Here is a 12088-nt window from a genome sequence, read left to right as displayed (position 1 = left end):
TTAGAGAAAAGCTATCACTTGCCACCAAAAGGGGTCACTTGCATCAGGAAGCTATTGCCTATGCCAAAAAAGCTGCTCCTTGAGCTAGAAAGTTGCCGCTTGTCAATGCAAATTTGTGTTCGTTGCAAAATGTGGAGTGTTAGAGCCACCTAATGTTTGGAGAGGATCACTTGGTCCCAAATGATGTCTCTTGGTCTCTGGAAGGGTTGATTGGGCATTGGACCACTTGTATGGGTAGTGAGTGCAACAAACACAGGCAAAAAGCTGCGTTTGATAAATTTGGGCTGCTCCTCTGTGATAAAAACCTGCTCCTTTGCAAGAAATCTCTAGACAGTGTCCTCACTTATGCGATAATACCATGTGAGCGCGCAATAGAAGAGAAACACAAAGAGAGAGAGAGAGAGAGAGAGAGAGAGAGAGAGAGAGAGGGGGAGGGACGGAAGCATAAGATGAAGAAGAATACTGCACTAACTACATGACTAACTAGGTAGAGGCTAGGGTTACTCGTAAGAATGTTGCTCACACTATGATGAAATTCTTAGGGGAGCAAGTCATCTCACACTTTGGCTATCCCATTGAGATTGTTATTGATCAAGGAACTCATTTTCTAAATGAGGTCATCAAACATCTTCTATCCATGTTGCTACTCCTGCATTGGAAGTACCCTTACTACCATCAAGGAAATGGCATAAAAAGCGCCATTAATGAGATTCTTATTAATGTTCTAACCAAGAATGTCTTATTTTCATAATTAGTCTAGGATCATAAGCTCATAGTAGCAATGTGGACTTATTGAATAGCTTACAAGACAACCACAGGGCAAACCCCTTTGAGCTGACTTATACTGCTTTTGCACAAACGATACTTTCATAACAACACTCCATGTTATGTAATGTGGGCCATGAAGTTTGTCATGAGTAGAACAATAGGGAGGAGCCATCTAGAGAGGGTAGGAAGAGAAAATGAAGGAAAGAAGAGGAGAGAGAGAGAGTATAGCCAAAGCACAGCATAGACTACATTGTGACTGGAGTTCACATGTAGTGTAGGGCAAGCTGATCACAAAAACAAATGTTGAAATCAAGAAATTCTGAAAGAAAACAACCAACAAAATGGTCGCCCAGCATTGTACCAACATCACAAACCTGAAACCCAAGTTTTCTAAGGAGTAACCAGTAGTTGCCTGCCAATCAGTAGCCGCCCAAGGTAGCAAAAGCTGATCAGACTGAAAATGCAGATGCTGACAGCCAAAATGCAGGCTGAAGGAACATTTAATGCTGTAAATGCAAATTGCAGAAAGAACAATTTGCAGCAGATACAAGTCGCTTGATGAGCAGAGGGCAAGAGAAGATCAGTAACCAATAGTAGAAGATTTGCAATCAGTAGAAAACTGCACGAGGAACGTAGATCCTGAAATTTGATACCATGTCAGAAGTGGATGCAGCAATGGGGGCATGAAAGAATGCTGAAATATTGTTGAACACAAGATTGAAGAGAGAGAAAAGAGAAAACACAAGAACAATGCAACAAGGAAAACTCAGAGATGTGCTCGGAATATGGAATCCATATACCAAACATGGGACAATTGCGTATGATAGTGACTCCAAGAGGGCATGCACTGGAATCAATAAGCGATAGCTGGCTGACTGAGGAGGAGGGAGCCAACATATATAGCATTTTAATGCTGGTTGTCCAGCATAAAATGCTAAAATAATCACCTCAATAACCATTAGAGAAAACCTAAATAACTTAGTAATGCTTGGCACATCCTAGATTTACACGAGCTGACTAGACTACTAACAGTGGAAAATATGGATGTAACCTATGTAAAGGTTAAGTATGTTTTTCAGAGGTTTCAAGAGAAGCAAAAGAAGGTAGTTGATCGCCATAGATGTGCTTTGCAATTTGCAGAGGGCGACTATGCATTGTTGCCTTTTGAAAAGGTAAGGCTGAAAAAGATGAAAGAGGTTGTATCCAAAGCTGAGTATGAGATATTGTGGGTCCTTCTAGGTGTTGGAGAGGATCAACGATGTTGCTTATAGGTTGAAATTGCCTCCATATTGGCGGATACACAATACCTTTTATGTGAGCTTGTTGAGGCCTTTTCATGGTGATGTGTCTGAGGGTGTATTTGGCTAGAGGTTGAGGAGCTAGATGATAATGGTATCTGAGCAGATTTTGGTACATAAAGAGCGAAAGATTAGAGGTAAAGTTTCGAGAAGGTATTTGGTGAAGTTTTAGGATTATTACCAATGGATGGTGAGTGGATGGAAGAGGATGACTTGGTAGACTATTCTTAGTTGTTGCAGCTTTGCCTTAATGCTTTTCATTTAGAGCCGATCGTGCAGGCTTAGTTTAGCAAAGCAGGGATCTAGGGCATTGCTTGATGTTTAGGGGGGAGGTAGCACTTCCACTCCTCTAGTGGTGGACAACTCTTGTGTATAGTGGATCTTGGAAAGTTGGATGTATTCAACATGTATCCAAGGTACTATGTTGATGGTATCTTTGCCATGAGGTTACTATTTAGTGTATTAGTCACAAGAGTTTCATATGCAGACTGGTATGGTTTTCATTGCAGCTCTAAATCTATACATTTGCATTAGTATGTATCAGTTTGCATTTGTGTATGATTATTGGATGATAGAGATTGATATGGTTTTCATTGCAGCTCTAAACCCATACATTTGCATTAGTATGCATTAGTTTGCATTTGTGATGATCATTGGATGATAGAGATTGATTTGTTAGCCTGTCTTGGGCCAGTCGGTTAGCTCCTGGGTGTAGGCAGTCGGCCCATATTATGGGCAGGATTGACATTATGGTGCAGTCGGCCAGTTTTGTGCCAGTCAGCCAGTTTTGGGCCAGGTTGACTAGTTTGGAGGTTGTGGGGCTATATGTAGCAGCGCCCCCCCCCACCCCCCCCCCCCCCCCCCATTAGTCTCTTATATATTGTCTTGCAGATTTTAGCACTCTCCCTTCTCTCCCACTCCAGCATTGGTGCTGCCATTGCTTCCAGCCTGATCTGGTGTCCTCATTGATGCTCCAGGCTGCGTGTAGGGACTGATCAGTCCACACCTTTGTATTTAGCATTCATTTCAGTCAGTGCAGATTTTCTTCCTTCATTTTCTGCCTTCTCTCTCTTCCTCTGTGCTCATGTTTCTTCTTCCGTTGCGCACTCTCACATGGTATCATCGCCTAACTGAGAGCATGGAGGAGAGCTTTCAGAGAAAGACACCATCCCCTTTCTTCTGCTGCTGCCATACCTTCGCCATCAACCAGACGGCTCTTCTTGCAACTCCCAACCCTTGCGTTTGCTATAGGCGCCTTCTCTAGTGACTGCCACATCACCATCTACCTCCTCTTGGTTGCGTTTTGCTGCAAGGCGGCCTTCTATCAGCTGGGCGACACTCCTCCTGGTGGTGTTTTGCTTTCTTCAGGCAGTTTTCTCCCCCTCTGGTGGCCCTCTTCTTGCAGGCGACTCCCTCCCAGGCTGCGTTTTGGTGTCTGACGGCTTCTGCATCAGCGTTTGCATCATCTCCAGTTGCGTTTACAACTTCTGGTTCTTGGCGACCTCAGTTTCTTGCCGTTCACAGGTCTGATCAGTGGTTGGTGACCCTTCTGGTGGTTATCCCTCGGCATCGACAAACTTTGTTTGGTGTTTGCAGATTTGGAAGATGTCTTACTAGTTTTCAGGCTTCGATGACTCAGAGGATGAGCTTCATTCTCATCATTCCTCTGAGCGGAGACGGGATTATTAGGAGTTTCATGATCGACGACGGGAGGAGTCTCCTCGTACCCGTCCTTCCTCTGTCCATGCATCTCAGAGGGTTCCATCTACTGTGAAGGTTCCATTGGCAAAGACTGCTTCCGATGTTCGTATGCCTTCCTTGCTTCCCTTGATACAGGTGCCCATACTCCCTTCCTTTCTGAAGGAAGACAAGTTGGATGGCTCCAACTACTCCCTCTGGACGTGTAAGGTGGAGTGTATCCTCGACACATTCGACCTATGGAAGCTTGTTTCTTCATCCATCAACCTTCCCCCGGTGGATCCGTCAGATGGGGCTTCTATGGACCGTGGAGCCTTGTGGGATAGGCTCAACTCTTGAGCCCATTCCTTTCTCTTTATGAGTCTTCACGACTCTGTTCTTGTTCATGTTCATACATTAAAGACCGCGGCAGAAGTGTGGAAGAAGCGTGCATCTTTGTATCAACATAAGACATTCGCCCACAAGATTTCGTTGGAGAAGAAATTGCGGATGCTCAATCTTGATGATTCTTCTTCCATGAAGGAGCACATCACGAAGATGGAGGATATGCGAGGTGAGTTCCTATTTCATGCCCCATGGGCCCTGAGTCCAAGGTTTTGGCAGATGGAGTTCTCCTTCTTGACCCCACCCGTTACAGGTGCCTTGTTGGCTCACTTATCTGGTTTCTTTACACTCGGCTGGATATCTCTTTTGTGGTGGCTTTGTTGTCTTCTTTCATGAAGACTCCTACTCAGGATCACTGGCGCCGCCTTGCGTGTCATTCGGTATTTGCAGGGGACTCGATCCTACGAGATCCTGTATGGAGATGGGACCACTCTTTTTGGATGGAGTGATTCTGCTTGGGCAGGTGATGTGGATTCTAGACGATCCACTACATGTTATGCTTTCACCCTTGGATCCGGTGCTGTCTCTTGGAGCAGCAAGAAGCAGCCTACTGTGGCACTTTCTTCGACAGAGGCTGAGTATCGAGCCTTATGTTCTACTGCTATGGAGGTAGTTTGGCTCTGTCGTATGTTGGCAGAGATTGGCTTTTCTTCGACAGGACCTACAGAGTTGCGCGTGGACAACTAGAGTGCTCTTCTCTGGCAAAGAACCCGGTGTTTCATGCTCGCACGAAGCACATTGAGGTTAAGTACCACTATGTTTGAGAACGGATCGTGGATTCGGAGCTGGTGGTGGCCTACTGTCCCACGGCGGACAATGCGGCTTCGAAGCCTTTGTCTCAAGCTTCTTTGCTTCATCACATGCGGATGTTAGATCTTCAGACCCTCCCAGGATCTGAGAGGGGGTGTTAGCCTGTCCTGGGCTAGTCCGCCAGCTCCTGGGTGTAGGCAGTCGGTCCATATTATGGGCAGAATGGACATTATGGTGCATTCAGCCAGTTTTGGGCCACGTTAGCCAGTTTGGAGGCTGGGGGGCTATATATAGCAGCCCCCCCCATCCCCCACATCAGTCCCTTATATATTGTCTTGCAGATTTTAGCACACTCTCCCTTCTCTCCCACTCCGGCATTGGTGCTGCCATTGCTTCTAGCCTGATCTGGTGCTCTCACTGACGCTCTGGGTTGTGTGCAGGGACTGATCAGTCCACACCTTTGTATTCAGCATTCGTTTCAGTCAGTGCAGATTTTCTTCCTTCATTTTTTGCTTTCTCTCTCTTCCTCTGTGTTTGTGTTTCTTCTTCCGTTGCACACTCTCACATGATTATCAATTGCTGGTTTTCAATGGACAATAATTAGTTCTTAGTGTTATTCAACTGGTTTTGTGATAATAATGTGTTTTATGGATGCCATTGGTAGTTCAATCATGTTTTATGCTCCATCTCAGCTTTTCTATGGTTATTTGGCTAGAATAGTTGAGATATGCTTATGAGAAATGCATTTTATGGGTTTCTGGTAGTAGTTTTGGATTTTTTATGAGTGTTATGTTTTATTTATGTTGGCTAGAAATTTCTAGCAACAAGTGTTTGACATTACCATGGTTAAATAGCAATGACCAATGTTGTTTTTACTATTGACGCTTTTTGGAAAATTCTGGTGTAGTATGTTTTGCTTTGACACATTGCAATGCAATCAATCAAGGGGGAGGTTTGTCATGAGGACATGAAATTTTGATGCTTTGCTTAGCATTTGATTAAAAGTTAATCAAATGTGCAAACGTGACTTGCACATGTGAGGTGTAGGTTAGCTATTTCACAATATGGGACCTAGGACATCAAGATATTAGTTGGTGCCGAAGGCAAAAGTTGTAATAAGTTATGCTTGATAGATACTAGGTGGTATTTAGTGTTAGATTTTAGCCTAGACCAATTTATTGGCCATTAATCTCCAACAGCTAAAAGTGAAGGATTTCAAGGAGATTCAAGACGTCTGCTGGCCTATATTGAATTTGGGGCTAAATTTGTCTCTCAAAGAGTAGGATGAAAGCCGGCTTGCTGGTAATTTATGACAACAAGAGGCACTTGGATTAGTGGAGGAGATTAGAGAATCTCAGCTGTACTCCATCCATTTGCAATTCAAAATAAAGAAATACCATGAGGAGTGCTAGTTTTGGGGCCAATAGGTTGTCTATTGGCCAAGATTAAAGTGATACAGGTATCATTTTAGTTTATGTGATTCATTTACTTTTGTAATTATTGATAAATCAGGTTATTACCACCCTCTTTGAGGAGAAAGGCTAGTTTCATCGAACCTCCCCTTGATGGTCCTTCTTCTTTAGGTGGATCTTCTTTGACTCCACCCCCTCCCCCATCCTTGGCATTGCTTGTACCTTCCTGGATACCTCTTCAAACCCTTTCTTTGCTTTCAACACCTCCCCCTCCCCCTTCCTTGCCTCCTCCAACCCTTAATAGTCAACCTTACGTGATTCCATGGTGGTTTCAGGAATTTATGCATGATTTAAAAGTGATATCCTTTCCTGAGACATTGGAGGACCTTGTTGATCAGCCAAGTTGTAGGTGAAGCAAGGTGTTCACCTTGTGTGAGTTATGTTGTCATGACTTGGATCTCAAGGATAGGAAGCCTAGTCCTATTGAGGAGTTTGTGGCATTGGATGTTTGGTGCCGTGCTATATAGGATGAGCTTGATTCTGTCAAGCATAATGAGACTTGGGAAATGGTTGTGGCACGGATTTTGTCAAGCATAATGGGACTTGGGAAATGGTCGTGTGCCAGCGGAGTGGAAAGTTATTGGTGTGAAGCGGGTCTATGAGGCCAAATACATGACCGATGGCACCTTGGACAAGCACACGGTGAGGCTTGTTGCCATGGGATTTGCACAAAGGGTAGGATTGGATTATTCAAGAACTTTTGCTCCAATGGCTTGCATGTCTACTATTTGGGCTGTTTTGGCTCTTGCAGCCCACCATCATTGGCCCATTTATCAGATGGATATGAAGCGCGATGCTTGTAATATATTTTGAATGCAATTGTGGTTTTCATATGATCCTATATAGCGAGTTATTCATTGTTGGGCTAACTATAAATATGCGTACACATGCAACACCCACACCCATACCCACACCCACCCACCAAAAACAAACATGTTTGCAATTTGCAGCTATGTTATTCTGCATTTGCATGAGATCTGATGCAATCTTAAAATAGGTGAATAGGATGTATCATACAATGGCTCAGATGTTTCTTCGTTGTAAAATATTGCAATATGCCATGTGGAAGTTGTCATGGGGCATCTTGAATTCAAAAGAGAGATTGCTTATTTGGTACTTCTTTCTTGATCAGGTAAAGCAGCCAGAGGACATTGCAAAAGCAGATCGTCTGATTTTTCCTGGGGTGGGGGCATTTGCTGCTGCAATGGACTCTCTCAAGAAACAAGGGTAATGCCAGGCTTGTACAGGTTTGCAAATTTCGGTTATAAACTTGTGCGATTTTTGATGATAACATTCTTGATGATCGATGGCTCAACTCATTTGTTCACAGAAAAGAAGAAGAGTATGAAACTAAGGTTTTATTTTAGTGACTTCTAACAGCCCTAATTATTATCACAGACTAGCTGAAGCATTGTGTGACTATATTAGGCAAGACAAGCCATTCTTAGGAATTTGTCTTGGAATGCAGCTTCTTTTTGATTACAGTGAAGAAAATGGAAATGGTACGAACAATTATTATGTTCTGCAGTGTGGTCCTTTCTAACAGCCTGTGTATATGCAAAAGCTAATTGAAAGCATTTTTATGTTGCAGTGAAGGGACTTGGTCTCATTTCAGGCAATGTCGAACGTTTTGATTCATCTCAAGGGATAAAGGTTCCTCACATTGGGTGGAATAGACTGCATATAGCAAAGCCTTCTAGTCTCCTGAGTGGTGTTCAAGGACGGCACGTCTACTTTGTGCACTCATACCGGGCTATGCCTGTATGTCCTTATTGTTAATACATGTGCTAATAGTACTTGTAGATTTTGCCACTTATTGTTGTCTGTATGATGACAGTCTGCTGGCAACAAAGAGTGGGTGCTTGCTACATGCAAATATGGTGGGGACTTTATTGCTGCTGTCCAAAAAGGAAATGTACACGCAGTTCAGTTCCATCCTGAGAAAAGCGGAGGTAACACAAGGAATGCTCTTGTTCTCTTGCTGAAAGTTCTCTTTAACACAGTGAATCTAAAATGGTCTGTGTAAACTTTACATCAGTACATGTATGTTGATAGATGCTTTGGTGTTGCTTGGTGGCCGAGATTTAGAGAGTATAGCTGTGTTATGTAGATAGTCAGCAACTAGTGAAAGATGGCTCATTAATTTAGGCAGATAGTCAAGTTCTGTAAAGAGTATGTATGTGTTGCATATGAGGTGCAGTTACAAGTGGTAGATCACATTCTGACATATGTAAATATGGTCTGAAATGCTAATTTGTGGCCTTCCTATGTGTAGTTGTGGGGCTTGATATAGTTCAACAGTTTTTGGAAGGAGAACAAGCAGTCAAAAGAAAGGTAATTGGAAATGTAAGCACTTCCTGAGTTCTTCAGTTGTCGGCCATTCCAAATCTTAACCCCTTGGAAAGCCAATTTTTATCTTCGTAGTTAAACTTCCTGTCCTGCAGTCAAAATTTTGACTTCCAATGCTTGTTATAAATATAAAGTCATCTTATTGTGCATGGGACATTACTTTAGCAGATAGACAGCAATATAAAATCATCTTACTCTCAATATAAAATCATCTTATCATGCATGGGAGATTACTTTAGCAGATAGACAGCAATATTAGCATTGATGTCCTGATTGACTAGTCAAGTTGGGATATGATGCATGTAACTTGGCAAGGGTAGTGTGACATAGCTTTTTTTAAACCCCCTAAGAAAAGAAGGATTCTAATAATAAATCTCATTGGGACAAAGTATCCCAACGCCAAGCACGAATTCCAAAACAGCCCTGTAAGGATGTTCCAAAACAAAATAGATGCAACAAAGGGAAAGTTGTTTTACGCTTGGGTAAATAAGCAATTGGGAGGTCTATAGTGTCATTGACAATGAAAGAAAGTGCTAGAACCCTAGGTCCCGAGAAAATCCTCTCTCCTCCTCATAGTGTGTGAAGTGCCTTATATCCTCTCCCATCTCCCCAAATGGTATGGAAAATCTGTGTCCAAATCCAGAGGATCTTTGTAGTGGATATGTCCAATAAATCTATAGTATGGCTGCATCTGGTGGTCCAAATGTAACAAGCATTGATGCTAGCTATAAGCTGCAATCTGTGATAGTGCCCCCAAGTCCATGCTGTTGGTGAAAACTTTGACATGGTGATCTTGCTCACAAGCTGCCCGGGGACAAGGTAAGCATGACATCCTTGCGTATCCTCATATTGAAGGCCGGGTCTCTATCCATGATCCAATCAACTATCCCCCATATCACAATCATGGAATTTGTAGCGCCACGAAACACCATCCTGAGGGCTTTCCTTCATACCTCTGGAGCCCTAGGGAAATCCCAAATGCAATGTCTTTGTCTCCTCTGGCTTCCCACATCTAATAGAAGGAATAGGGTCTTTGTTGTTAGCAAGCCAAATACCAATTGCTCAACTCATGTGCACTGGTAATGATAGAAAGAATGAAATCTTGCCAAGTGTATATTTGTCCTCCAATCTCCTCCAAAAGTTAGCAAGGAAAGGTGGTGATACGTGAATGCTGAGTTACATTTTGGCATCAACACTCCTTGTTACTGGTCATGGTCATCTCTTGGTTTGAGCCCAACACTGAGTCGGTAAAGGACAATAGGAGCTTTGTTCAAGTCTACTTATTTTGGTCACTTTTGGTCTTAATGTCTTTTGGCCTTATTTTTGGGCCCTATCCATGGTTTTGGCCCGGGATGTCACCTGAGAGTATTTTAGGGTTTCTTGCCTATTTCTACTTATTTTGGTCACTTTTGGTCTTAATGTCTTTTGGCCTTATTTTTGGGCCCTATCCATGGTTTTGGCCCGGGATGTCACCTGAGAGTATTATAGGGTTTCTTGCCTATTTCTAGACACCCGTCAGTTCATCAATTCTTACCTTCTGACTTGTAGCTCCCTCACTACAGCTACACATTGTAGCATGTGGAGGGGCTGATTGTTGTATTCAGCTTTCATCTAGTATTTGGCTGAGTTCTTTCTTAATTGTCTTCATTGTTTCATCTTGCTTGAGTGATCTTCTTTTACTTCCATCTTTCACATGGTATCATTGCCTAACCTCCCCTCCAGCTGCTACCCCTTCATCGCAGCTTCTTCAGACTGTATCTCTATTGCAGCAGCCCCTTTTTCACCTCTACTGTGCTTTGGCTTGCTGTCCATCTTGTTTGCAAATAGCTTCTACTCTTCTTCACCCTTGCATTTCAGTTTCACTGCTGTTCGTGAGGTGCTGGTCCATCTTTGGTGCCCAAAGAAGCTGCATTTCCCTGCTGTTCTGACTGCTGATCACTGCCTGAAGGCTGCCCCTGCTGTGCTGTCGATCTGATGATGTGCTGGTGGCTGCATCCACTGCTGGAAGTGACATTGAAAGCTGTGTTTTTCAGCTGGAGTGGTGTTGATGCTTTGCCTGTTGTTGGACTGCTGGTGGCTGCATTTTCAGTCTGAAGCATTGATGGTTCTGCATTTCATCCCTGATGTGGCTGGTGGCTGCATTTTCAAAAGAGATCTTTGTGCTTAAGCTGCTGCATTTCCAGCATTTATTGTTGGACCTGGTCACATTTATGGCATTATTTTGTGCTATATATTTAAGCTCTCTCCTCCTCTGTCATTATTCATCACTTGCAGATTCTAGTGCATGCCTTGTTGGAGAGAGGGAGCCAGTGCCAGTGCCCACGCAGCCAGTCACTCTGTTTTACGTGACTATCTCGTGTTTGGTATATGGATTCCATTTCCCATGCATATCTGTGAGTTCTCCTTTGCAGTATTCTCATGTTTTCTCTTTCCTTTCTCTTCTGTCTTGTTCAGCGGTTTATTTCAGCATTCTTTTTTGCTTCCATTACTGCATTCGCTTCTGACAGACAGCCCCTTTGACGGTGTGCATGCTGCATTTGGTGGAGCTACTCCTTCTATGCTTAGGCATTTGCTTGCTTCCACTTTATAAATTGTCTTATATCATTGAGAGAGGCATGCTTTAATTGAGAAAGCATGCGAAAACTTTGAAGATAAATTCTTGAGGTTTATTTCTTACCATGGATATATTTGGAAAACCTCTCTCATCTTCTTCTACCACCTGTTCTCGGTCTACTTCAATGGCCACAAGGCGTCACCTAGTTTCTCTCTTTTTGCATTGATGGCACATGTTCTTGTTATCCCCAAACCTATATGCGGCTCTCAAATTGGATTGCTCCAATTCTTCCTTGTGGAAGGTGAAGGCCCTTACCCATGAGACATGGACATTCATCTCTCGCCTTATTTCCCACTCGATTCCTACACCCAATGGTTGTGCTTATTAGGATTAGGTTTGATTTGTGAGATAGGGTCAATGCTAGATCTTTGACATACATTGGCATTAATGGCACTATCAATGTGTTGGTTCATGTGAAAGATCTTGAGACTGTACCATAGGTGTGGACGAAACTCATGAATCTCTATAAGGTTTACACGTTCTCTCATCAGCTCATGTTGGAGATGCAACTTTGATCAGATGTCCCTATTTGAGTCTCCTACCATGAGCAAGCACATCAACAAGATGGAGTAGATTTGGTTTGAGTTGGCATGATGTGGTGTATTGTAGGGACTTGGTAGTCACCTTGCTTATCTTATCTTCCCTCTCCCAAGTATGATGTCTTTTATTCCAATTTTCTTACTCTAGGTTTATGAAACTTTGACTTGGGAGGAGTTGATTCCATAATGCTTGAGAAGGAGGATCGATATTTAGAG

The 12088-nt window shown here is 43.1% G+C and overlaps 1 protein-coding gene across 3 annotated transcripts in view; it reads left to right on the top strand.

Moving 5' to 3' along the window:
* Window positions 1-12088, top strand: part of AT-HF (HIS HF) — a 79155-nt gene that overhangs the window by 21624 nt on the left and 45443 nt on the right. The window contains exons 3-7 of one of the 3 annotated variants that reach the window (XM_087687661.1): window positions 7503-7597; window positions 7769-7872; window positions 7962-8131; window positions 8208-8322; window positions 8646-8716. In XM_087687661.1, coding sequence (XP_087543787.1) covers window positions 7503-7597; window positions 7769-7872; window positions 7962-8131; window positions 8208-8322; window positions 8646-8716 — 555 coding nt within the window. Of the gene's footprint in view, window positions 1-7502; window positions 7618-7768; window positions 7873-7961; window positions 8132-8207; window positions 8323-8645; window positions 8717-12088 lie in introns of all 3 variants that reach the window. The other 2 variants (XM_087687663.1, XM_087687662.1) reach the window with 2 other exon arrangements.

This window comes from Lygodium microphyllum, chromosome 11 (assembly GCF_053477565.2).
Source record: "Lygodium microphyllum isolate KBCC chromosome 11, Lygodium_microphyllum_v1.1.10, whole genome shotgun sequence".
NCBI classification, from domain to species: domain Eukaryota; kingdom Viridiplantae; phylum Streptophyta; class Polypodiopsida; order Schizaeales; family Lygodiaceae; genus Lygodium; species Lygodium microphyllum.
This window is presented reverse-complemented; position numbering and strand designations above follow the sequence as displayed.